General features: G+C 42.2%; 1 protein-coding gene across 2 annotated transcripts in view; it reads right to left on the minus strand.

Moving 5' to 3' along the window:
- The window catches only part of dnase1l4.1 (deoxyribonuclease 1 like 4, tandem duplicate 1), a 39,863-nt gene that overhangs the window by 2,409 nt on the left and 9,980 nt on the right, over positions 1-27,474 (minus strand). For both annotated transcript variants that reach the window (XM_068052010.1, XM_068052011.1), the window contains exons 3-7: positions 25,203-25,291; positions 22,092-22,175; positions 6,420-6,532; positions 4,499-4,611; positions 357-514 (exon numbers count right to left, since the gene is read on the minus strand). In XM_068052010.1, coding sequence (XP_067908111.1) covers positions 357-514; positions 4,499-4,611; positions 6,420-6,532; positions 22,092-22,175; positions 25,203-25,291 — 557 coding nt within the window. The remainder of the gene's footprint in view (positions 1-356; positions 515-4,498; positions 4,612-6,419; positions 6,533-22,091; positions 22,176-25,202; positions 25,292-27,474) is intronic.

Genomic DNA, 27,474 nt, shown 5'->3' on the forward strand with positions numbered 1-27,474 from the left:
CAGGAAACAGGCTGAAGAGGTGACTGGAGGTGTGTTCACTTCATCCATGAGTGCCCTTACTTCAACCAGGTTACCAGCAAGAGATGACTAGTGCAATCTGCGCCATTCTGGGTGAGTGGCTGGAAAATTAGTGGGACAAGAGTCACCCAGAGCCCCTTTCACACCTCTTCATGGGCAGTCAGAAATCCCACCTGTCCTCAGCTGGAAATTATGTGGAGTGGAGGGAAGGGGTCTCCTTAAAAAAAAGGGGGGGAATATGAATTTAACAGATGGCGGGGGGAGGAAGGAACCAGACAATTAAGTAAAGTCTTTGAAATGACCCTGTTCCCTTCCCAAGCTGGTGATCTCTGCTTTACCTGTCATAGGCCTGGTTTGTCTTTAGGCTTGTGGTCGTGTCCTCATCGTCTTCAATGAGCCAGTGGAATTTTTTATCATTTCGGAGCCGGATTGTTTTCATCTTCTTCTTCGATACATACCTTCCGTCAGCATTTAAGTCTCCAAGTATCATGATGTTCTGTGGAAAGGGGAATCTGTCAGGTGAGGCGTGACATGATTAAAGCGCCTCCTGTGCGGTGTCTGATTAAATTAAGACAGTTGAAACTAGAAATAACTTCTGGTAATGTTTAAATATGCTTGTAGAACATTCCTCTGCTCGCTATTTTAACATAATAACTCATTTACTTCAAATTGGTTAATTTCACTCTAAAAAGAAATATTAAGCATTTGCCTACTAGTACATTGAGTCATTACCAGGTTGAAAAGTCTCATTTTTAGTAATGTTTAAATGATAACTGTAATGCTTTCCATTCTTTCACAGGATTGTTTTTAATCCTAAATCATTTCTTCAACTTTTTTTTTTATTGTATCCCTATTGCAGTCGGTCCCAACTCATTACCATGCCTGATAGAATCCTATAATCAGTGATGCCAACATTGAGGAGGAAGATTTAGGGTAGCAAATTTAGACAGATTGCGAGCCCACCAAGGCAAAGGAAGTTGAGTTCTCCTGACAGCCAAGTACTTGTGTGGTACTGAGTCATGGGATGGAGGATTGGCAGCGAACTTCAAAAATGGCGGACCTCACGCAGAAGAGCCACTGCAATCCCAAGCACGGCAGCTCATTTAAATAGCCAGGGCAGCCCCCCGCCCCCAATCACATGGAAGGGGTAGGCTGTCCATCCCTGGCAATGGCGTCAGCTGCCTGTCCGCAGGCACTGATGCCATTTTTAAAGGGCTGTTAGCCCTGCCACCTTATTTAAATATTTAAAGGTAGATTGAATTAAATTAAACAAATACATTTCTTTTGCCCCTCTCCCACCCCCCATAACAATTAAATTAATTATTTGCCCTTCCCCCCAAAACACCTTTAACATCTGACCTCCCTCCCCCAAACTGCACAAATTTTAAACTACAACCCTTCCCACCATCCCTTACACCCATGACGTTAATTTAACCCCATTTCTCCCCCACCCCCCACCCCAGTGAGAAACTTACCTCCTCCCCCCTCCCCACCAGTGTTGCGCCTTGTTTCCCCAGACGGGGATCCGAAGGCGCGGGAGTGCTGGCCACCGGGCCAAAGATCACGGTAGGCCATCAGGAGGCGGCGAGAGTATATTTAAATTTATTATATTAATTTGACTATTCAAATTGTGGTCCCGTCGGCCACTGACATTGACGGCTCCTTAAAATCCAGCCCATACAGATGAGGAAGGTATCGGGTTTGATACTGGATCAATGGTGAGTTTGCTAATCTCAACTTGGAGGGGCATTAGAGATGCTACAATGAGCTTTGGCGCCTCAGGTTTAGGCAGGGGCAAAAAAAGTCAGGGTTTATTCTCCTGCTTGTTAGCTAATGATTCCTGCTGGGAAATGCATATGTGTGGTGTGCATCTCTGATGCCCCCTTGTGAGCTGTCAGGCAGCCAATTGGCATTCATACCCTAAGCTCATACATGAAGAATGGTATTGGATGAGACCTGGAAGGTATCCATGGGAGGCATAACTCAGATTAGAAAACAGTTCAAGGATGTAAATGGAAGTGTGATCAATTTCATGAGTGAAAGCTAACAGAATATGTTACATTTTTAACCCAAACTGGACGGTTCACTCCTAACGAGTGAGACCTCTCAGGTCTTCCCATGTTTTCTGGGCTGCTGTCCAATGCCCCGGTCAATCACAAGCTTACATAGTGAGCCTTTAGGATGGCAGGAGAATTACTCTTGAAATTCATTTAAATAGTTTATTGATAATAGTCAGATTATTTGTGGTATGAATGCTGTATTCGTAATTTTACAGCTAACATTAAATTGAGGAACCAAATGTGGTCACTGAAATTCTTACGTGTCATCAATATAAAATAGTCACCAAGAAATCAAATAGGGAATTCAGAAGAAACATCTACACCCAGAGAGTGGTGAGAATGTGGAACTTTCTATCACAAGGAGTAGTTTTGGTGACTAGTATAGATGCATTTAAGGGGAAGCTAGAAAAGCATATGAGGGAAAAGGGAATAGAGAGTTATGCTGATGGAGCTAGATGAGGAACGATGGGAGTATGGACAGGTTATGCTGAATGGCCTGTTTCTCTTCTGTATATTCTATGTGAAAGGGGATGACAGTAGATATGAGGTTGTGGGCCCAATTTCCCACTAAAACCACCACCTATTGTGAGTTTTGAATCAACAGTGATATCAATGAGCCTTGTCTCAGGTGTAATTCTCACACCAAAGTAAAATTCTGATACAAGTGAATTTTTACCACTTCTGTTCATGCCTTTGCTATTTCACCACCCCACACCAAATCTATCAGCTGCCCCCTTCCATATTTCCTTCATTGATTTCTCTGACCTTAGTCTGCACCTTCTGCCTCTGTCTGTCATTTCCACTCAAGTCCTCATTCCACCTCCTCATTTTTCCAAAAAACATTCCTATCTGTGTCTACCCATCCAATTTGTGTGATCTGACTGGTCCATCAACCTGAACTTTCTCCCACCTTCTTGGCCTGACATATTTCTTTGATAGGGCTTTCAATCAGTGAGACTCTGGCACTGATTCTTCACATTAAAATATGATGATCACTTGCAAGCAGGACTCAGTCCTGTAGGTGTTTATTCTAGATGAGATAGACTGGACTCAGAAACCGTGCAGTACTCTGGTCAGACCAAAGCTTGAGTACTGTGTCCAGTTCTGAGGCCCCAGACACAAGGGAAATACTCGAATACTGAAAGCAGTGCAGGGAATACCGTAGGTTTGTTCTCTAGTGTCAGGAAGCTGAGCTATGAAGAAACACTTCAACGAGTTTTCAGCTCACAATGAAGGGACCTGAGAGTAAATAAGACAGTAAATGATATGGAAAGGTAAATCCGGAACACAATTTTAAACTAGTAAAGAGTAACTTTCAGGAATCCGGAATTTCCTCTTCACACAGAGAGCGGTTGACACTTGCAATGGGGAGGAATTGTAAAGTGCTTCAGGAGGGATGAATCATTATAAGCTCAGCAGACTTCCAAATCATAATTACCTTGTGATCATGTGAGCCACATAGGGTAATTGGAACCAGGTTTGACTGGTTGTCAATACGCAGGGGGCCGTCAGTCTTTGCAAGGAATTTGAAAAGAGGTAGCACAAACAAGGCTGATAGAAAGAAGCAGAACTAAAGAAGAAAGTACCTCAGGAAAGGCAGTGGAGAAAAGAGATACAGGATATAGAAGAAACTCAAAATTAAACAGTGGGGGACAATCCAACAGAAAATAAGCCATATCGAAAAGAAGCAAGGTAAATTAGAGTGGAAGGCACCTTCATGAGGTGAAGTTATTCAGAGATCGGGAAAGTGACCAGGATGTTTATACATTAGATTGGTATGAAGAAAATTCTATCACAATCTGCATTAAAATGAACAGAGAGTGAGCCTGTAACAGAACTCCAAACAAGAACAGTTTCTACAAGCTGTATAAAAAGGGGTAATTGTAGTTTTTTAGTCTATCATTAGATATTGCCCTAATTTTCTACTTCCATTATAAGGACTTTCAGTCATTATCATATATTCATATATTGTCCTGAACTTCCTCCACATTACTGTCCAGAACAAGGGGAGACCTCCACCCTTCAGAGTAGGTTAGATTCATCCTCAGGCCCTGGAAGTGTAAAGATTGACTGTGTTCTCAATGACTTTGCCACCATCCCAAATATCATAAGTGAACAGCAGAACTTGGTTCCAGTGGCAAAAAATAGTTTTGAGATAGGGGACTAACCGGGGCTAGAGGTTAGAATGAGTCTATTTTCAGAGTTCTTAGCAAAATAGGGGTTAATGTGTTCACCATATAATTAAAGTGAACATGTGACTACTGGTGATTATCGTGTGGTGGCTTTTTTCAGATATATCGGAACAGGGCAGGGTAAAGTTACAGATGTTGATGAGTAACATCATTTGATTATGTGACTTGTGCTGTAAAAAGTAATATGTGTGGCACCTTCCTGCATAGTTTTGCTTTCTGAAAACACACCTCAATTTTCCACTCCTTTTGGATCTTCAGGAAGACATCATAGAGTTCGTCAATTTCCTTGACTGCATCTTCAGGTGCTGTGTGTTGAGGAATGAGTACAAAGTCCTGCACAACTGAGAGTATGTAAAAAAAACCCAAGCTAACGTCAGTACAATCTTGCCACTATCCAGTGCTTAATAAATCTCAATTTCAGCTTCATTATTCTGTAGATCTTCAAATCCAATGCCCCATTCCCTTATTACCCTTTTACCTGCTTTGTACTGTACCAAATATGCCCAAAGAATTCACCAGAAAGGGGGCATACAAGCTATTTAAATGTTACACAGGGAAATCCTGACATTAAAGGCCCAGGCAAATGTTGATCTACAAATCTGTTGAATTACAACCTCCTGTTGCAAAGAATAATGCAAGTTTACAGCCATTATTCAGGCTCATGGGTTTGCTGAAGAGCAAACACTGGATCCTTTGCTGTTGCAGTTAATAAGAGCTTTTAGTTTACCGTTCTTTTGGTCTTGTCGCTTTCTTTTCCTCTTTTTATTTTTTGTCATCGTGTACAGGTAGTGCCTTTGACGTGTAATATAGAGACCTGACTGTCAAGTCTGCATAAGTGTGCAGTTATCCTTTAGGCCTATGAGATTCTGCCAATTTCCTGCAAGTTGGGCCATTTTTATATTGATGTGTAGTCAATGGTCAGAAAGCCACATTCCTCTCGTGCAAAAATGGTTTGGCACCTGAATCATTGCCTTTATGGTGTATAATTTAACACATAATGTTTTGCCTTCGAAATGATATGAATGTGAATAATAAATTTTAAGGATTTCACTGCATTGCATCCATAATTGTACGTACAGCAGTGTAGATGGCTACATAGACTGCCCCGTACTCCCAACATGTGGTGATATCTGAAGGTAGAACATACCAATCAAGCAGAAGGCTGTACAAGCCCCTAAATATAGTGATTTCTGCAGATATTAATGCTCAGTGCCGTTCTCATGCAGTTTAAAATAATAAACCAGGTTTTTCAGATTATAACTTAAAATGGTGGTGTGGCCATTCGGCCTATCAAAGCTCATCTCTGTCTAGGCACCTGATTCCTTTAGTATCCAACTGTCTTTTGAGCATTCCTGTTGCTTGTATTAGCACAGCCCTGTCCAGTAGATCCCTTTGAAGCTACCTGCACACACACACTATTTTGTACAGAAGGGAGTTTGAGAAACGATAAAACCACATCGTCTACATTTTTACATGAGACAGTAGTGTGCTGTGTCTGTATAATTCAGAGAAAATAGTCAGTTAAAAGCCACAAGTTATATAATAATTTTGTCGGCATTTTAGACCTCTTACAGTAGAACATTGGGTTAGGACACCTAATGTTAAAAAAATAGGAACACCTTCATAATTGTGTATTTTGGGGACAGCAGCACACATTTCTATGTTCTTGTATGTATGGGGGAAAACTGATGTCACCATCTACTCCTTCCCTCACCCTTGAACTCCACCCACCAACCTGGTTGGGGACTGATGAACTCACCCACTCTGTGGTGCCTGGTTAAAGAGGAAGCACTTTGTGTCACTGATCTGTTTGAGAAAGTTTTGGGACAATTTATAATTTAAAAAAAAAACAATATTTTTAGGTTACTCTCTTATACATTGTTCTCTTTCCCATTCCCCCATGAATGTGACTCTCATGTCATTCCCAATGCTGCTGTTAATATGAATGCAAGAACGTACATGAGAATAACACAGTATGACTTGCCCTCTCTATTAATTTCCTTTTTCCCAACACCCTCTTCATTTTAATGGACTTCATAGCCTCTCTGACTATATTACTGAGGTCGCCCACTTGTATATGGAGAGTCACAGAAATGGTTTAAGTCTGATGGCTTCCCATCTCTGGCTGTGGAACAGTTAAGAACTATACCTGTGAATGGAGATTTGAGCTGAATCACGAATGGTTCCCTGGAGAAAGCATCCTCATCACCTGGCTGCATATCGTCATATTGAAAGAGTCTTTTCACTTTCACAATATCATCACTATATGGAGAATATAAATCAGCGTCAGCTGGTTAAGTGTATTAAGCAGCACAGAACCAAGCCATACACACTAGGAAAATCCTAGTTTTGATTCTTAGATTAGGGTATCTCAGCTGATGCAGTGGTACGTGTGCTACAATTTGGCTCAGTATCTCTCACTAGGAGTTTGTCTTCATAAACACTGATTTATTGACATGTAGGAAAAGTCCTTGCCTATTAAATTGATACAATTACCACATGGTCTTTGGTCTAACAGAGCACTTCTAGTTTCCCCTCTAATGTCTGGAAGTTCCTTCCGATACTGGCCATTCTAGCATATACCAAACAAGCTTTTAAAGAACATATTCCTTTAGGTATTGGGGTGGGGGAGCATTTCCCTTTTCCTGCAAGGGACATACAGGAAATGTATAATTCTGAATATTAATTACCACATCAGCTGGTTCAGAACAACTGACATCAATTTTCTGTTCAATATTAGAAATATTGGGTGGCACAGTGGCGCAGTGGTTAGCACCGCAGCCTCACAGCTCCAGTGACCTGGGTTCAATTTTGGGTACTGCCTGTGTGGAGTTTGCAAGTTCTCCCTGTGTCTGCGTGGGTTTTCGCCGGGTGCTCCGGTTTCCTCCCACAGCCAACAGGTTAATAGGTAAATTGGCCATTATAAATTGCCCCTAGTATAGGTAGGGGAACAGAGGGACAGGTGGGGATGTGGTAGGAATATGGGATTAGTGTAGGATTAGAATAAATGGGTGGTTGGTGGTCGGCACAGATTCGGTGGGCCGAAGGGCCTGTTTCAGTGCTGTATCTCTATTAAAAAAAAATCTTTGCACAGTTATATTGGAACTAAGTCTCTGAATTACAATGCAGATGAATGGTTTGAAAGAGGGTATTAGATTTCCTCCCTCATTTATTTTTCTGTAGGATGTGGTCATCCATATTGATTTTATTAGGTTTAGGCTCAACATTTTCAGTTGGCATACTCCTTTACGGTTGCCGTAGCATTGTAATCTTTCTTCACAAATCTTATCATTCCGCTTGGAAGTAATAGTCAGGGCACTGTGATTCTCAATTTGTGATGGAATAAATTTGCATTGCTTTACCTGCACGAGCGTGATGTGTCAAACAGCAGCAATGCTCAAAGTTCTTGCTGCCAAGCTAGGCCAAGCAACTGAGCAGACTCAGATACACTAGTTCTCAGAAGTATTTCAGCCTCAGAATTTGTGGCTGGGCATTCTGAACTCGATTATCTGGCCTTAGCATCTCAGGAATTTCATGTATTTCAATAATCATGACTCTAGCCACTGTAGATTTGGGTAAGAAAACTGCTGGAAATTGGGAGAAATTATCAACTAATGGACAATATAGCATGGGGGTAATTTTCAGGTTCGGCAATATGGGAAAACTGGAGGTAGCAGATCAACTGTCCATGATACACCCTATCTGATTTTCCTTTCTGCTTGCTGGTTGATGGAAAGGAAAACCAGTGGGGTATATAACAGGGAGCGGATGTGCACTCACCAGTTTAGCACCTTGGCCAAAAGTGAAAAATCTCCCCCAAAATCTCCTGAAGGTGCACAAAGTCAACATTTTATTCTCTGCCATGGCCAAAGGGTAGGACTTACTTGGCAGCTGGTGTTGAACAGGTGTCACCTTACAGCTGAACGGCTTCTAATGACGTCTCCTAACTTATGCCTGGCAACCACATTCTGATTCTGAGAAGGAACAATATAGTATCTATAATTATGGCCACACTCATGGGTGACAAATGGCTGATGGGTCAAGAGGTACTACCAGCATTTGTGGAACCATGCTGCAATGTGAGTCAGGAGTCTTGAGAAGGAAAGGAGAAAATTGGCCACAAGGGAAGATGCGTTGTGAGAATTTTTAGAGAAAAGATGGTAAATGTCTACCAGTTGTTTTATATTCCAGAAGTCATAATGACAGCCAACGTTAGTGAACATTCGAGATTTTCCTTTTCCTATTGCTATTCTTATGCAATGCTCTTGGTAAAGTATCTGTAATGTAAAATATGTGCCAGTAATAGGATTTCCCAGTAAGCAATTGCAAGTTTATTTCTGGCATAAATCTTTATTTCCTGAGCACAAGCATCATCATGTATCAGTGATACAGAGGACACTGACATGTGGCAATTGCATTCGTAGCTGCTGCTGCCCAAAAACTGAAATGATTCAATGAATCTATCTCAATAGCGTATATAGAGAAATACCCTTTCATGAGTAGTGCAGGAATGATGAGGATAAAGCAGAAATGTTGAGTGTCATAAAATGGGAGGGCATGATTTCATGCACCCCCTCCCCCCCCCCCACAATTTGACTGCATTGGGTAGAGGCTGTGTTTTGTACGCTGGGAAGGAAACTTAATTATTTCTGAATGGAATGGGTATGAGGAAGTCTCAGGAAATATCAACATTTTTCAAAGGAAAATTGGAGAGAAAGGACAATGTATCAAAGCTTTCTAAATTGCAAACTTTGACTATCTATATTAAATACCTTACATCTGCATGCACTTCCTATCAACATGTTCCTTTATAAATTCCTATGCCAATATTTATAATGGAATGGCCTGTATTAAATTTGTTATGCTGTAATTACACCCTTCCATCAATGGAGATGCCACATAAATTAAGAATGGAAATTGAAGTATAATGACAATCTATAATTTTAAATTAGGAGCTAATTATACACCGCACCCCCCAACCCCATTTCACATGAAGACTAAATGGTTTTAATTCCTCTTGTGCAATGCTGTGAGAGATCAACTAATAATTTCAAAAAGGCAGTAATTAATGTTTTGTGTACAATTACCACTATCAGTGTACTGTACATAAAAATCCACATTAATCAAATTTCAAGCTCTCCCAACATTGTCTCTAGTTGTGGCGAGAAAGACTGTAAATTGAATAAATTAAGATTTACCGGTAGGACAGATCACTCACGAAATGCCTACATGCCTTTTGAAGACAGTGGGAACACTGACTTTCTAATGATGTTTACAGCATGTATTCACAAAGACTTGCCACAGGAGAATGTAATTGATACTATCAGCTGTAATTTGGAAGTCAAGTTCTCAAGAACAGCAGGCGTATTCCTTTGGCAGCTGTGACAAGGATCTGCCAAGCTGGAATGAGATTCAAGCTTTAGGTGAGGCTACAGGAGATGGAATGATAACATTTATCTGATTAGTTTCAGGACACGTCTTTTATGATTCTATTTTAATTAATTTCGTGAAATGGTATTTGATACACTCGATTGGAGGGACTCGTACTTTTTTAAAATTCATTTGTGGGATGTGGGTGTCGCTGGCTAGGCCAGCATTTAAGAGTCAATTACATTGCTGTGGGTCTGGAGTCACATGTAGGCCAGACCAGGTAAGGACAGCAGATTTCCTTCCCTAAAGGGCATTAGTGAACCAGATGGGTTTTTACAACAATCGACAATGGTTTCATGGCCACCATTAGACTAGCTTTTAATTCCAGATTTTTATTAATTGAATTCAAATTTCACCATCTGCTGTGGTGAGCATTAGCCTGGGCTCTGGATTACTAGTCCAGTAACAGTACCACTACGCCAACGCCTCCCCTGTGGGTGTATAGGAGTTGGGGGTGCACAGGACACATGCCTACTCTGACGTAGTTTGAACAGTTGCATGAAAGCAGTAAACACATTGTTCAAACCATCACATACAGTAGAAATCAAGGGGGTCCAAGCTGCTGCCTTCGGGCTATGTGAGACTCCTGACAATCTGGCCCTTAAAGGAACAGCTTGCATTTATGTAGGAACATTGGACTTAGGAGCAGGAGTAGGCCATTCGGCCCTTAGAGCCTGCTCTGCCATTCGATAAGATCATGGCTGATCTGGTTGTGGTCTCAATTCCACCTTCCTGTCTGCCCCCCATAACCCTGGACTCCCTTGTTTATCAAAAATCTATCTAACTCAGCCTTGAATAAATTCAATGATCCAGCCTCCACTGCTTTCTATGGAAGAGAATTCCACAGACGAACGACCCTTTCAGGAAAAGAAATTCTCATCTCCATCTTAAAAGAGAGACGTCTTATTTTTAAACTGTGTCCCCTAGTTCTAGTCTCCTCCACAAGGGGAAACATCCTCCCAGTATCCACTCTATCAAGTCTCGTCAGGATCTTATATGTTTCAATAAGATCACCTCTCATTTTTCTAAACTCCAACCAGTATAGGCCCAACCTGTACAACCTTTCTTCATAAGATAAGCCCTTCGTTCCCAGAATTAGTTGAGTGAACCTTCTCTGAACTGCTTCTAGCACAATTATTTTTCAAATAAGGAGAGCAAAACTGTACACCAGATATGATCTCACCAAGGTCCTGTACAGCTGCAGTAAAACTTCCCTGCTTTTATAATCAACCCCCCTTGCAATAAACAGCAACATTCCATTTGTCTTCCTAATCACTTGCTGTACCTACATACTAACCTATTGTGATTCATGAACCAGGACATCCAGATCCTTCTGTATACCACTGAGTTCTGCAATCTCTAAATAGTATACAGCTTTTCTATTCTTCCTGTCAAAGTAGACAAGTTCACATTTTCCCACATTATACTCCATCTGCCAAATTATTGCTCACTCACTTAACCTATCTCTATCCCTTTGTAGACACTTTACCTCCTCTTGACAACTTACTTCCCTTCCTATCTTGGTGTCATTGGCAAATTTAGCTACCTACACTCGGTCCATTCATCCAAGTTATTGATATAAATTGTAAATAGTTGAGGCCCCAGCATTGGTTCCTGTGGCACTCCACTAGTTACAGCTTGCCAAGCTGAAAAAGACCCATTTATCCCTACTCTCTGGTTCATGTTAGCTAACCAGCCCTTTATCCATGCTAATATGTTACTCCCTACAGCATGTGCTCTTATCTTGTGTAGTAACTTTTGATGTGGCACCTGATCAAATGCCTTTTGGAAATCCAAGTACAGCACACTACAGGTTCCCCTTTATCCACCTGGCTTGTTACTTCCTCAAAGAACTCTAATAGCTTAGTGAAACACGATTTCCCTTTCACAAAACCATGTTGACTCTGCCTGATCCTTTATGATTTTCTAAGCATCCTGCTTTAACCATTCTAGTAATTTCCCTATGACAGACGTTAGGCTAGCACCTTTCACAATGCCTCAAAACTCTTTACAGCCGATTAATTAGTTTTTGAACTGTTGTGATGCAGGAAATGTGGTGGCCAATTTGCTCACAACAAGATCCCACAAACAGCAATGCCAAAATGACCACATAATCTGTTTTTGTGATTTTTGTTGAGTAATAAGAATTGAACGGGCACCAAAGAGAACCCTCCTGCTCTTTTTTGGAATAATGCTTGGATTTTTACTGAATGAACTGTCCTACTGGTAAATCTTAATTTATTCAATACATTCTCCTGAGAGGGCAAATTGGGCCTCAGTTTAATGCCTCCTTTGAAAGACACCACTTCCAACAGTATATGACTTCCTCAGTACTGTACTGGTCTGTCAGCCTAGATGATGTGCTTGAGTCTCTGGAATGGGGCTTGAACCCATAATATTCTGTCTCAGAGGCAAGAGTGATACCAACTGAGCCATGTCCAGGCAAACTATTTGTGCTTTTATCTCTTATTTGCTGGTTTTCCTATCCTTTATGGACTTGCAGCTTTGGAAACAACTATTTCTGGCACTGTTGCCTCACTGTTGAGTAAATTCAAGATCATAACACCAATATCTGTCATTGTTAAGAATTTAAAGTGTGTGCAAATGAATGGCAGTATGAATTTAAACTTTTGTTACTCCAAGGCTCCATACACAGCCAGAGCCAAAGGCAAAAGCTTAGACACATTGGCCTATATCATGAACATACATACCAGTGTCAGCATTGCGGTCAGCAACGTATTACAGCTACTCTAGTTCTACTTCTCCTTGAGTATACACAGGCATTGTAACTAGCAGCTAATGCAGGCAATATAATCCAATTAGGACATCTCTATTATGTAATAATCTTAATAAAAACCCATTCATCTGCCTGTGAGTCATAACCCTAGCATTAGATGTGAATTTCTGTACAGAACCTAGTAACTATTCTCATATAATATAAAAACAAGAAATGCTGGAACCACTCAGCAGGTCTGGCAGCATCTGTGAAAAGAGAAGCAGAGTTAACGTTTCGGGTCACTGACCCAAGACGTTAACTCTGCTTCTCTTTTCACAGATGCTGCCAGACCTGCTGAGTGCTTCCAGCATTTCTTGTTTTTATTTCAGATTTCCAGCATCCGCAGTATTTTGCTTTGATTTAAACTATTCTCATATGTTTGGACTCTGCTCCAAGTGATAATTGATTGATTTCCAGCTTGCTATATGACTCATGGGTTATAAATGAAGTGTGGTAACTCAAGAGATAGAAAGTTTGACTTTAAAAGATGTAATATCTTCAGCAGCAAAGCTTCAGAATCCTGGTCATAGATCTTAATTGGCTCCAGCAGTGGACAGCAGCACTCCTGTTTGGAGAGTTCCACTGTCTGCACCAGAGCTGCAGTCTTGGTCAGAGAAACCCCAGTGGCTCCAACAGTTGAGCGTTGGTTTCCTTTCCAAACACCCAGTTGGCTCCAGCAGTTAAGAACTGTAATCCTGGACATAGCCTCAGTGGTTCCAACAGTAAAGTAATGCATTCCTGATGATAAGGAGTGGACTAGGATTTCAGCATTCACACATCTCCTTTTATAACAATCAGTTTCTTTTTTCTATGCTACCATGAGAATACATGACTTTAGCTTTTCACATTGCAGCCCAAGCTCAGGAGAACAAGCTAATTGAGATGCTGTCACATACAGTGTGTATTCCATGTCGTGTATTGACCAGCTCATGTGCACAGAGTAGTGATGTCATCGCACTGACCAGCTCACGTGCACAGAGTAGTGATGTCATCGCACTGTTTTACAACGGAGATGATGGAAATGTTTGTCTGTGATGTGTTTGTAATATCACCATTGAAATACACTCTCATCACCACCCCACTAAATACCAGTCCCATTAATCCCAGCAACAGCCAGGAAGACCCACTTAAAATGCCTCTTTTACATTGATATGCTGCTGACTGCAAGGAGACCCATGGTAGATGAGCCAGTGTCTGAGGAGCAACTTAAAAGCAGCTTTTGACTGGCTTGCAAGACCCCATCAAAATATCTCTCTCACTCCGTCCCTTTATGACAGAATGCATTGCATTCCAAAACAAAATGCTTGCGAAAAAAGATATCCTCATCATATCTGTTACAACCACTCCTGACACTCACCTGGATTCATTCTCCAGCAAATGTTTTACCACTTTTGCCTGTGCTTAGCTCTTCTGTTTGAAAGGATCTATTTGGTGTCATCACTACAATCTCTATTATAGAAATCCCAGTACTATCCACAGGTCAAAAATAAATATGGAGGAGCGGGGAGGGGGATTCATAGAATTATAGAAACTTACAGCACAGAAGTGTACCATTTGGTCCATTGTGCATGTGCTGACTCTTGGAACGAGCAGTCAAGCTTTGTCCCATACGCCTGCTTTTTGTCTGTAACTCTAAGGTCTCATCCCCACATATCTGTCCAACTCCCTTCTAAAATTATTTCGGAAATCAGCTTCCACCACCTTCTCAGGTAGAGTTCTAGATCCCGAAAACTCCGAAAAATTTTCTCATCATCCTGCTGACCTTTTGCCAATAATAATAAATCTATAACACTGGTTATTTACTCACTTGCCAGAGGAAATAGTGTTTCTCTATCTAACTGTATAAAAACCTCTTGCTCTCTTGGAAACCACTATTAGATCACCTCTTAACCTTCTCCGTTCCAAGAAGAATAGTCCTAAATTTTCCAACTCTCTTCATAACTGAAGTCCCTCATTCCTGGTAAACCTCCTCTGTACCCTTTCTAAGGCCTTCACATATTTTCCCGATGTGTGGTGCCTAGAATTGTCCACAATATTCCAGCTGAGCCCTAACTGATCATTTATAAAATCCAAGCACAATCTCTTTGCTTTTATTTATTTACAAACCTAGGAACCCATATGATTTTTTTAAAACTGCCTTATCAACTTGTCCTGCCACCTTGTTTAAGGATTTGTATGTATGGACAACAAGGTCTCTCTGCCCATCTACGCTTCAAAATTGTGCCATTTACATATACTGTTTTCCCATATTAGTCCTCCCAAAGTGCATCAATTCACACCCCCCGCATTGAACTCTATCTGTCATGCTTGTGTCCATTTCACCATCCTATCTATGTCACCCTGAAATCTACAACTATCTTTATTACAATCAAGTTGACAAATTTTGTATTTCTGCAAACTTTATCATGCTGCTCCTTACACCTGAGACTAGATCATTTAAAAGAAATGGACCCAAAACTGGCCCTTGGGGAACACCACCACAAACCTTGTCTGAAAAACATCAATCCACCATCACCCTCTGCCTCCTGTAACTGAGCTAATTCGGCATCCATACCGCCACTTTCCCCTTAAATCTATGGGTTTCCATCTTCTTTATAAGCCTCCTCTGTGGCACTTTATGAAATGCCTTCCCAAATCAGGCTTGTCATGGATGTTCCAAACTGTTTTGGACCAATGAAGAATGTTTTCCTGACCATGATACCTCCCTCAACCAGCACCAACCAAAATAAAGATTACCTGGTTACTTGTAATTCTGTGTGTGAAAATATGGCTGCTTTGTTTGCCACATAACAAATGGAACAGAATTTCATCTCCACAATGTGGGTGTAAATTATTGCCTGAGTAAACCATAGAGAGGGAAACTGAGTGTGGAGGATTACGTGTCCTTCCATTTATATTATTCCATTGCATTTCAAAGTAACGTATCATACAGGAAATATTTTGAGGTGTTCTGAGAAATATTCACAATAAAATTGCATGGACCCATTGGCAATAGCCATAGTAGCAGGATAAAACTAATGCAATCTCAATCTAGTTGAACCTGTGTGGTTTTATTCATCATCTGGGAAATTGGGAGACCTGTCCTGCAGACTAGCTAAGCAGCAGTCTGATATAATCATGCTTTCAGAATCATATAAATCGGTCAGCATCCCAGACATTCTATCACTATCCCTGGATATGTCCTGGTGCCCCATTTGTATAGATCCACCAGGTGTGGGGACACAGTGGGAATGGCCCTAGCAATCCTTCACCTTGAAGTCTCATGGCTTCAGATCAAGCAGGGTCAAGTTCATGCTAATCATCACTTACCACTTCTCTCTATGTTGAACATTATTTGGAGGAAGCTCTGAGGTAAACAAGGACACAGAATGATGGCATGGATAAAGGACGGATTAGCTAACGGGAAGCAGACAGTAGAGATAAATGGGACTTTTTCGGGTTGGCAAGCTATAACTATTGGAGCACCACAGGGATCAATGCTGGGGTCGTAACCATTTACAATCTATATCAAAGACGTGGATGAAGGGACCGAATGTATGACAGCTAAATTTGCCGATGACACCAAGATAGGAAGGAAAGTAAGTTATCAAGAGGAGGTAAAGAGTCAACAAAGGGCTATAGATAGGTTGGGCTGAAATTTATAATCCCGCCGCCAGTCTGCTTGCGCGAGCTGCACGTTGCGGAGCCACCACGATATTCAGCGCGTCGGCTCATTTAAATAGCTGGGGCGGACCGCCCCCCACTCCCCCCCCCCCCCCGAGTGACATGGAGGGGGCGGGCTGTCCGTCCCCTGCAATGGCGTCAGCTGCCTGTGCGCAGGCACTGATGCCATTTTTAAAGGGCTTCAAGCCCTATCCTTCAATTTACGTATTTAAAGAAAAATGTTATTTTAAAAATTAAATTCATTTATTCTGCCCTTCTCCCACTCCCCATTAACAACTAAATTAATTTCTTGCCCTCTCCTGCAAAACATTTCCCTTGCCCACCTGACCTTCTCCATCGCCCCCCCAAAATATATAAACTTTACGCTATAACCCTTCCAACTAGCCCCTACACCAATGATATGAGTTTGACCCGCTCCTCCCACTCTCGCACAGAGAAAATTACCTCCTCCCCCGTTCCCACCAGTGTTCCGCCTCGGTTCGCTGGACGGGGATCCGAAGGCGCGGGAGTGTCGGCCACTGGCACAAATATCGCACCGGGACAGATGGCGAGAACGTAAAGTTAATTAATCAGTGATTTAAATTTATTCAGAGGTCCCATCGCCGAGCAGCGGGGGGAGGGTGGGGAGGTGGGGGGAGTTGCTGCCACAAGGCCTCACTGCCACCAGCGATATCAGGCCAGGTCCTCACGGCGCCGGGGTGCGTGGCAGCTCTCTCCTGGAGGCATTTTCCAGCATTTCCCTCCACAACCCATGGCACTGGGGGGGTCTGTAAAATTCAGCCTGTTAAGTGAGTGGGCAAAAATTTGGCAGATGAAGTATAATGTGGGAAAATGTGAGCTTGGCCACTTTGACTAGAAGAATAGAAAACTAGTAAACTATTTAAATGGAGAGATTGCAGAACTCAGTGGTACAGAGGGATCTGGGTGTCCTGGTACATGAATCACAAAAGGTTAGTATGTAGGTACAGTTAGTGATTAGGAATGTTGGTGTTTATTGCAAGGGGAATTGATTATAAAAGTAGGGAAGTTTTACTGCAGCTGTACAGGGCCTTGGTGAGATCACATCCAGAGTACTGAGTACAGTTTTGCTCTCCTTATTTTAAAAAGGATATAATTTCATTACACGCAGTTCAGAGAAAGTTCACTCGACTCATTCTGGGCATGAAGGGCTTATTTACGAAGAAAAGTTGAACAGGTTGGGCTTATACCCATTGGAGTTTAGAAGAATGAGAGGTGATCTTACTGAAACATATAAGATCCTGAGGGGACTTGCTAGAGTGGATATCGGGAGGATGTTTCCTCTTGTGGGGGAGACAAGAACTAGGGGACACAGTTTAAGAATAAGAGGCCTCCCTTTGAAGACAGCGATGAGGAGAATTTTTTTCTCTCAGAGGCTCGTTAGTCGGTGGAATTCTCTTCCCCAGAAAGCAGTGGAGACATGGTCATTGAATTTATTCAAGGCTGAGTTAGATTTTTGATAGACAAGGGAGTTAAAGGTTATGGGAGGCATACAGGAAAGTAGTATTGAGACCACAATATGATCAGGATGATCTTATCGAATGGCGGAGCAGGCTCAAAGGGCCAAATGGCCTACACCTGCTCTTAAGTCCTATGTTCCTAAGTCCTATAATGTACTCTAGTTAGGGGGAGCTTCAATTTCCACCACCATGAGTGTCTCAATAGTACTGTACCACCATTGACCAAGCTGACCAAGTTCTGAAAGATATAACTGACAGACTAGATTTGCCTCAGCAGGTGCGGGAGCCAATATAAATAGTAATGCCGACTTTGACCTTGCCAAGCTACTTGTCCCAGACATGTCTGTCCATGGCAGCATTGATAGGAAATGACCATTATTCAACTTCCACGAAAAACAAGGTAAAATCTAACCTGGGCAATTACTACCTATCAGTCTCCTCCCTCTTACCAATAAAGTGATTGAAGGTTTCATCAGTACTGCATTCAAGTGAAAACTATTCAACAATAACCTGCTCACCAATGAGCAGTTCAGGTTCCACCAAAATAATTTGGCCAGACCTCATCACAACCTTGATCCAGACTTGCCAGCATTGCCCACATCCCAAGAACAAATATATATATCAAAAGAACAATGACTTTGTTTCTTTTTAACTGCTCTACATTACAAGTAAACCTTGCAGCAATTAATGGATGAAGCCTGCAATGAAACAGATCAAATTACTACATCCAAATATGGAAAATTAGCAACCTTGTTACGGCATAAGCAAGCTAGAAATCTGTATGGACTAAATAGGTAGCTGTTTAAACACTGCACTTTCACACCCTAGTGAAGCAAACCAAACTCAACTCTTTGCTTGAGTTTGTTCAAACCCTACCTTTGACAATATTAATCTATTATCTTTGTCATTCCTTATTTTGACTGAATATTTAGAGTAATCATACTGCTTATTTACCACCAAGACAGGACTCACTGAGTGATATTTCAACCTCACTCACTCAACCTCCCTAAAACTCCACCTTTCCGTCTATCCACCTCTTTATTTTTTTTTAGAGATACTGAAACAGGCCCTTCAGCCCACCAAGTCTGTGCCAACCATCAACCACCCATTTATACTAATCCCATATTCCTACCACATCCCCACCAATACCAGGGGCAATTTATAATGGCCAATTTACCTATCAACCTGCAAGTCTTTGGCTGTGGGAGGAAACCGGAGCACCCAGCGAAAACCCACATAGTCACAGGGAGAACTTGCAAACTTCACACAGGTAGTACCCAGAATTGAACCCGGGTCGCTGGAGCTGTGAGGCCGCAGTGCTAACCACTGCGCCACTGTGCTCTTGCCTCATTTAAGAGGCTCCTTAAACTTGGTCAAAGGGGTAGGTTTTTTGATCAGCAGGTCTGGCAGCATCTATGGAGAGACAAATGCTGCCAGACTTGCTGAGTATTTCCAGCACCTTCTGTTCTTGTTTCAGCGTTCCAGCATCCGCAATATTTTGCTCTTATTTTAGTGTTTAATTCACTGCCACTTCTCTTCCAGGAACGCCTCCCTTGAGGAAGCTCTGCTCTTCTCTCCGACAGAATTTCTGTTTATCTCTTTTAGCTTGCTCACCTTCATTGCTTTCTATTTCTCTCCTGGTGTTTGATAAAGTGTCTACCAAAACTCATTTTCACAGCCACATCTCCTTCCTCAGCGACTGTCTCCAGCTCTGATTTATTCCACGTGGATTCCAACTGATGTTTCATTCTTCATGTTTTGAATCCACCCAGGATTACAGGTATCTCCGAGACATACAACGTTCCTCGGACTGCTGTTCTCGCTGCATCCTGAGATCCACACTCAGTTCCATACGCTGCCACATTTACACACTCCACCTCACTCTCCAGCAGCACTGACTCGCCCTATCTCAATGATGTCCTGCTCTGCAGTTTCATTTCATCCTTTGTCTTATCTATGCATTAACAAAAAACCTTTTCTCTTCCTTTCAGGTGTTAAGGAATGTAAGCTCAAGCAGTTCATAGGTACCAATGGCCCTCCAGATCTTTCTTCCCTTCCCTTCCCTCTGACCCCATCCCTTCTCCTAATCTCACCCCTTGCTGTGTATTCACAATACCCTCTGATCTTTCCCGCTGTGACGCTGAACAATCTGTACATAGCAAAGGACTCAGTTTTATCCCCTTACGCCCCCACCTCAATGAATTTCGGGCTCAGCATGACGTTAAGCTCTTCTTCCATCGTCTTCACCTCCGGGCTCACTTTTTTTGGCCAGGAGACCAACGGACCCAATCAGTCGCCTCCAGTATTCTCCCTCATCCTGGACCCCTCCCTCTGACCTCTTACCAGCTCTTGATCTTTTCACTGAGAACTGTCGCTGTGACACGGCCATCTTAATTTCTGTGCTCCTATCATTCATTCTAACCTGTCTCCCTCTGAACTGGCTGCAATCCGTTCTCTCAAGTCTAACCCCGAAATTGTGATCAAACCGACTGACAAGGGTGGTATTGTTGTTGTCTGCCATACCGACCTCTACCTTGCAGAGGCTGAGTGCTTACTTTCAGACACTCCTTCCTACCTCCCCCTGGACCATTACTCCACCACCGAACATCAAGTCACTGTCTCCAGGACTGTCAATGACCTCATCCCCTCTGGAGATCTTCCCTCTGCAGCTACCCACCTCATAGTACCCCAACCCCGAACAGCCCGCTTCTACCTCCTTCCCAAAATCCACAAACAGGATTGTCCTGGTAGACCAATTGTTTCCTGCCCCACTGAACTTATTTCCTCCTATCTTGACTGTATTTTTTCTCCCCTGGTCCAGTCTCTTCGCACCTGCATCCATGATTCTTCTGATGGGCCTTACGTAATTTTGGCAATTTCCAGTTTCCTGGCCCTAACTGCCTCCTCCTCACTATGGACATTCAATCTCTCTACACCTCCATCCTCCACCAAGACGGTCTGAGGCCTCTCTGCTTCTTCCTTGAACAGAGGCCCAACAAGTCTCCTTCTACCACCACCCTCCTCCACCTGGCTGAACTTGTTCTCACATTGAACTTCTCCTTCAACTCCACTCACTTCCTTCAAATAAAAGGTGTTGCTATGGGTACCCGCATGGGTCCTAGTAATGCCTCTCATTTTGTGGCGTATGTCGAACAGGACTACACAGGCCCCCTTCCCCAACTCTTTTTCCGGTACATTGATACTGTATCAGTGCTGTTTCCAGCTCTCGCCTGGAATTGGGAAACTTCACCAACTTTGTTTCCAATTTCCACCCTTCTCCCACCTTCATATAGTCCATCTCTGGACTCCTACAGTTGCCTTGACTACACTTCCTCGCACCCTGCTTTCTGTAGGGATTCCATTCCATTCTCCCAGTTTCTCCATCTCCAATGCATTTGTTCTGATGATGCAACCTTCCACAACAGCGCCACTGATACGTCTTCCTTTTTCCTCAGCTGAGAATTCCCCCCCCCCCACTGTGGTTGACAGGGCCCTCAACCGAGTCCACCCCATTTCCCACACTTCTGCCCTCACCCCTTCCTCTCCTTCCCAGAACGTGACAGGGTTTCCCTTGTCCTCACTTTCCACCCCACCAGCCTCCACATCCAAAAGATTATCCTCCTCCATTTCTGCCACCTCCAGCATGATGACACCACCAAACCTATTTCCACCACCCCCCCCCACTCCCCTGTCAGCATTCCGAAGGGACTGTTCTCTCCGCGATAACCTGGTCCACTCCTCCATTACCCCCGACACCTCGTCCCCTTCCTACGGCACCTTCCCATGCAATCGCAGGAGGTGTAATACCTGCTCTTTTACCTGCTCTTTTACCTCCTCTCTCCTCACTATCCAAGGCCCCAACACTCCTTCCAGGTGAAGCAGTGATTGACTTGTACTTCTTTCAATTTAGTATATTGTATTCACTGTTCACAATGCAGCTCTATATTCGAGAGACCAAATGCAGATTGTGTGATCACTTGCGAAACACCTCCACTCGGTCTTTTTATAAACTCTCTTCATAGATGCTGCCAGACTTGGTGGGTATTTCTGGCACCTTCTGTTCTCATTTCAGAGTTCCAGCATCCGCAGTATTCTGTTGTTATTTTAGGTTTTTTGGTCATCAGTCCTGATATCTCCTTCTGTGGCTTGGTGTCAGAAATGTTATTTTTTGTATCACTTTTGTTAAGTGCCTTGGGATGTTTTATTACAGTAAAGGTGCAATATAAGTGCAAGTTGTTGTTGGGCTCAAGGCATTGGGTACAACACTGGTTTTACTCCCCACCTTATTTTATTCTCCAATGAAGTTCCACCCAATCACATGGGTTTCCTGCTCAGCGTTTAAGTTAAAATTAAGTTAAATGCATATGACCTATTTATAAACAGTGTTGGCAACTGTTTTAAATTAATTTTAGTTGCATCAGGCATTTTGGTGCAGGGTCTAGTTTGCTCTCTTTTCCCTTGTCACTTCACTCACCGATAAATGAAGAGGTACTGCTCCTTGTAAGTTCCTCGTCCCAGGGGTTTGCTTAGTTTGAAAGAGTAATGACTTTCAGCTTGTCTGCAGATGTGAAAAAATAGAAAATTAAACACAGGGAGTAGCAAATAGCAGTCAAACCTCTCCAACCTATTGTCATGCAGGCCCCCACCTGCCAAGACTGAGGCACACATTATTTCGCCACATGAACATTAAAACTTAAAATTGTGGCTGGGAAGAAAAGAAGGCCTATCACAAGTAATTGCCAAGCTCCTGATTGGAAAGACATTTGCATGCTAGCAGATAGTGTTGGAACAAGGGACCCAGTCCTTGCTTCCCCAATACACAGAAGATGTGGTCAAACCAGTTTAGTCACATGACTAACTGACTGTTGGAGTTCTTTGAATTTGAACTTGCTGGGAGAAAGAAACTCAGAAAGCTGTTTGCTCCTGGACTGAGAACACCTCTGTCCTGTCTGCTCCCATCTCTTTCTCACGGAACTGAAGAACCATTGAAGACACGTGAACTCAAAGAGAGAAAAGTCACCTACGTGAACAAGGTTTAAGAAGAATACTAGGCCCCAACAAAAAGTAAGAGCTGTCTCCGATCAAAGACTCTACAGCGAGCTGGAAACGCAGAAACAGTAACAAGAAACCCCCTTCAGAGACTGCTTCAAACCTCTCTACTTTATTTTCTTCTGCTCTTTTCTGTCCCTATTTGCATTTGTGTATCGCGTGTACATGCTAGTGTGGGGTGTCATGTATCCATAGGCATTAACCGAATTAGAGTTTAAGTAAGTTTAATAAATTTCACTTTTCTTCTTTAAACCTAAGAAAACCTGGTGTGCTCATTTCTTTGCCTTATAATTGGAAAGCGGTAAACAAGGATTCACCAAGGAGGAGCTCAAAACACAGTGTGTTTAAAAAATTAAACCCAGTTACACTAAGACCAGGTGAAGGCTAAAAGGGACTCTAGACAACTTTCTCACCTGGTCGTAACACTATATATCAAAACCCTTGAGACAGTAATGCTGCTTTGCTGCCAGTACATTGTAATCAATAAATAATGCTGTAACAATAACCAATAACACCTGCTCTTACTCAGTCTATTGTAGAAATCCCAGCAACTTCAAAAGTGTTTCATTGGCTGTAAAGCACTTTGGGACATTTAAAGATTATGAAAGTTGCTATATAAACATGAGTGTTTTTTTAAATAAGTAGTTGCGACAACACAGCTGGAACTCTCCTCCATGACCCTACTCAAAATTGGGGAGAATCACAGGGGAGAAAGACAAAAAAAAACTCATGCAGTGAAGTCTACTGCAATGTTATGACCCCCACTAGGCATTTTCCTCCCACTAGGCTGCAGGACTGCCATTGGCCACTTCTTCTCAGCATACTCCTTGCAAATGGTGGTAGAGGGTAGGGCAGGGACTTTGATGGACTTTCCTTGAGTCCACTTATTTTACCCCAGCATCCATGGGGAAAGTGCGGTAAGCCCTGGGAGCAGTGGTAATGGCCCTGAGATGCCCCCACAGAGGGAGAGTGTCTTGTACAGGCCTCCTTTCCCTCTCACCGATGCCCATGACTTATGTCTGTCAGCCTTGGTTTCGACTCTGCCCAGTCCTACATAGTTCCTGCCATCTCTGGGGCACTTCTTCCATTTTAATTGTGCCCCATCCAGGAGGAAGGCAATGGGATATTCACAAGTTGGTACCATTTAGAATTATGTACACTGGCACTGGCTGGATGAGAAGTGTGGTAGAACATTGTCCTTATCTCTGACACCTGAACATAAATAGAACTCATATTGAAGGGATAAAAGAAAGCAAGAACTTGAATTTTCATGTCTCAGGAAGTCTCAAAGCACATCACAGACAAATTATTTTTGAAGTACCTTCACAGTTGCAATCTAGGCAAATGCTGTCACTGATTTTATGCACAGCTAGGTCTGACAATGAGATAAATGAGCAGATAATCTGCTTTGGTGGTGCTGATTGAGGGAAAGCTGTTGGCCACAACATTGAAACATTCTGCTTTCCTTCAAATAATGCCAAAATATCATAAAGAATGGTAGTTGGAAGTGAGGTCATGACTAGGAAAGATATACAGCATGGAGAGATTTAAAATAGTTAAAGGTAAAGAAGAAAACATTTTTTAAAAGGAAAATGCACCTCCTATTTTGATTTAAGATTATTGCTGTTGGAATCACTTCACAAATGCTTATAACTTTACTTGGCCTGGTGGTTGTCCAGCCTTTTGGTTCCACTTGCCAGAGTTGGCACCATTCTTCCCTGCCAGAGGATATTGGGTTCAAGTGTCATTCTGAGACTTGAGCACATAATCTAAACTGACATTTTTTTTTACCAATATTGCATTGTTGGAGGTGCTTTCTTTTGGATGAGACACTAAACCAAAACCCCATCTGCAAGTCAGGTGAACATTAAAAATTCCATGGAAATATATGGAGAAGTGCAAGCATTTCTCCTGATGCCCAGGCCATCATTCCTGCAACAAGCAGCACCATTAAAAACAAATTATCTCATTGATGTTTATGGGATGTCGCTATGCTATGGACTCGATGGGCCTAAAGGCCTCCTTCTGTGTCGTTATGACGCCATGCAGAAAATGGCTGTTACATTTGGCTGCATAATAACAATCAATACATTTTTAAATAATGCATCTTTATGAATTGCTTTGAGGTACTTCTGATACATCACGAGGTGCTATATAAATTCTAGTATTTTAAGCTTGAATGTTTTATTTTGTTTTTAGCGTGTGAACAATGCTTGGAAGGCTGCATTTATTACTTGTCACTAGTTGTACTTGACAACTACCTAGCTTGCTCGGCCACTTCAGAGGGCAACTAAAACTCAACCACATGGTTTGGGCTAGATTCCCACGTCGGCTGGAGTGGTTAGAAACAACAGATTCTCTTCCCTGAAGAACATATTGGACCAGTTGGGTTTTTATGATAATTACCAGATTTATTAAGTTCAGGTTCACCACTTGACATGATGAGCTTTGAACTCAAGACCGCTTGGTAACTGGCCTAGGACCACAACCACCACACTACCATACTTAAATAGCTTTGGCTAGTAACTGTACTTACTTATTCAGTTCCTCCATCAGCGTTTCAGTGGCTTCTCCTGACTTGTCAGTGACTTCCATTATGAGGGTGATGTCATAACGCATCAGAATCTAAGGAAATGTAACAACTTGTACAATATTATCATGTAGCACAGCCTGACTCATTGAAACAAACCTCTAGATACGTACTTTTAAAACGTTGTTTGCAAAATGGAACATCCTAGGATAGGGGCATTCAATGAGTCTTGGTATTTCTGGTGAAATTCATTCTAACTCTAAAAATCCTTTCACTTCTAGCCTGTAATCAATCAATCTCTATCTATCCCATTTCATGTCACAACCTCTCTTATCTCATCATGTGCACCAATGACTTTTCATCTACCTGAAAATGTTATGGTGCTTGGCCCTGTGCACAGAAGGAGACACATAATAAACTGCCACAAATATCTGCACACTTTTAACTACCTGCACAAGACAGATAATAGATCAGTATACAAACAATGACAGAGTAATAGGCACTGATATTTGTACATATAGCTCCTGCACATATTGTCCTACATGGAGAGAGCAAGAGAACAAGACAGACACATATGGATCTAGAAATAAACATTGGCACGGGCACAAAACGAGATTCAGAGAAAGACAGACACAGTGAGAAAAAGAAAACCAACAGGGACACAAACATACACACAAATGCACAGAGAGTCAGAGACACATGGTGAGAGAGAGAGAGAAGTGAACCAATTCTTAAAGAGGACTGAATTCCATTGGAATAAAACATTAATAATCCCACAATTTATTACAATCTCTTCATTGCAACATTCGGAGTTACTTAATGTTATTGAGGTTGCAGTTCCTAAAGGGTTAATTGGCTCCTGTGAGTTATCTGCTGACAAAGAGTTATGCCATTTCTCCACAGTGTGCATGTTGGAGCCTGAATCTGAAGGTACAGTAATCAACAATAACTGTGTCTGTGCCAGTGCTGCACATTTAATAATCCCTGCTGTTTTTAAAAAAAATGTAGACAGTTGGGATTTGGAACTCTGATAATGGTCTTCGGGAGCGGTGTGATGTCCTTGGGACTGGAGTAAGATTTAGCCGGGTTCGGGTTTGGTGTTCACCAGTGGGCAAATCTGTAAAATCAACACTAACCTCAATCCATGGTCCCAGAAGTAGTTCAGACACCTTGAGAGGATCATGAATATTTGACATTGTCATTGACTGACGTGGCAAACACTGATTGATTTTATGCTCTACTATGCGATCAATTCCTGGGAACAATACCTTTTCCCTAAGGAGTTGTTTGGTCCTGACTATTCCCTGGTGTCCTTCATGTGTTATGTCAGTAACACATTCCTTCAGTGAGTGTGGAATGACAATACAGTTGTTGCATATTACAAGATCAAATGTGGTGACCTCATTTCGAACATTATGAATATCTTGTATGTAGGCAATTTCGTTTGGAGAAACCTTCTCGATCACATCTTTCCAGTTTCATAATTCCATAGCCTTCATACATTACAAAGCCACGTCTTGTTTTGTTGCTGCTTTGATGTCAGCTAGTTTTAGCGACTTTGGCACCGCATTTATATTTGTTGTTCAGCAACCTTTTCCTCATGACTAGTAGGATCGACTGTCAGCAATTATGTCATGAAAGGTATTCCACTGAGTTGAGCTTGCCTGGCTGATACTCAACTTGGAGCTCGTACTCTTGTAGTTTGAGTATCCAACATTCTATTCAAGTGGATGGTTTGCTATGTGGATTGTTGAAGAAGCTCACTTGTGGTCTATGATCGTTAAATACTTTAAACTTGCTTTCATATAAGTAGAGATGAAAGTGTAAAATACCCCATGTGATTGAGAATGCTTCTCTCTCTCTGTTTGCGAATAATGTTGCTCTACAGACATTAACGATCTGCTTGCCATCGCAACGATTGATGGGTTACCTGTCTTGTTTTTCTGTATGAGAACTGTGCCTAAGTCAACCAGGTTTGCATCAATGAATAGCTTTGTGGTTAACTCACAGTCGAAATAGGCATTTGTGCAACTTGCTGACAAATGTCATTTGATCTCATGAACTGCCCATTTGTGTAATTTAGTCCATTCCCACTTGGTGATCTTTTTTGTCAGATTGAGTAGGGGGGCAGATAGCATAGCGCGATCAGGATTCAAACGACTGCAGTATGTGAGGAGCCCTAGCAAACATCAGATTTCTTGCACGTCTGTTGGATCTGCAGTATTTGCAGTGGCTTCAACTTTCCATGGATCTGGTGATACTCCTTCAATACTGAACA

Source organism: Heterodontus francisci, chromosome 19, assembly GCF_036365525.1.
Source record: "Heterodontus francisci isolate sHetFra1 chromosome 19, sHetFra1.hap1, whole genome shotgun sequence".
Classification (NCBI taxonomy): domain Eukaryota; kingdom Metazoa; phylum Chordata; class Chondrichthyes; order Heterodontiformes; family Heterodontidae; genus Heterodontus; species Heterodontus francisci.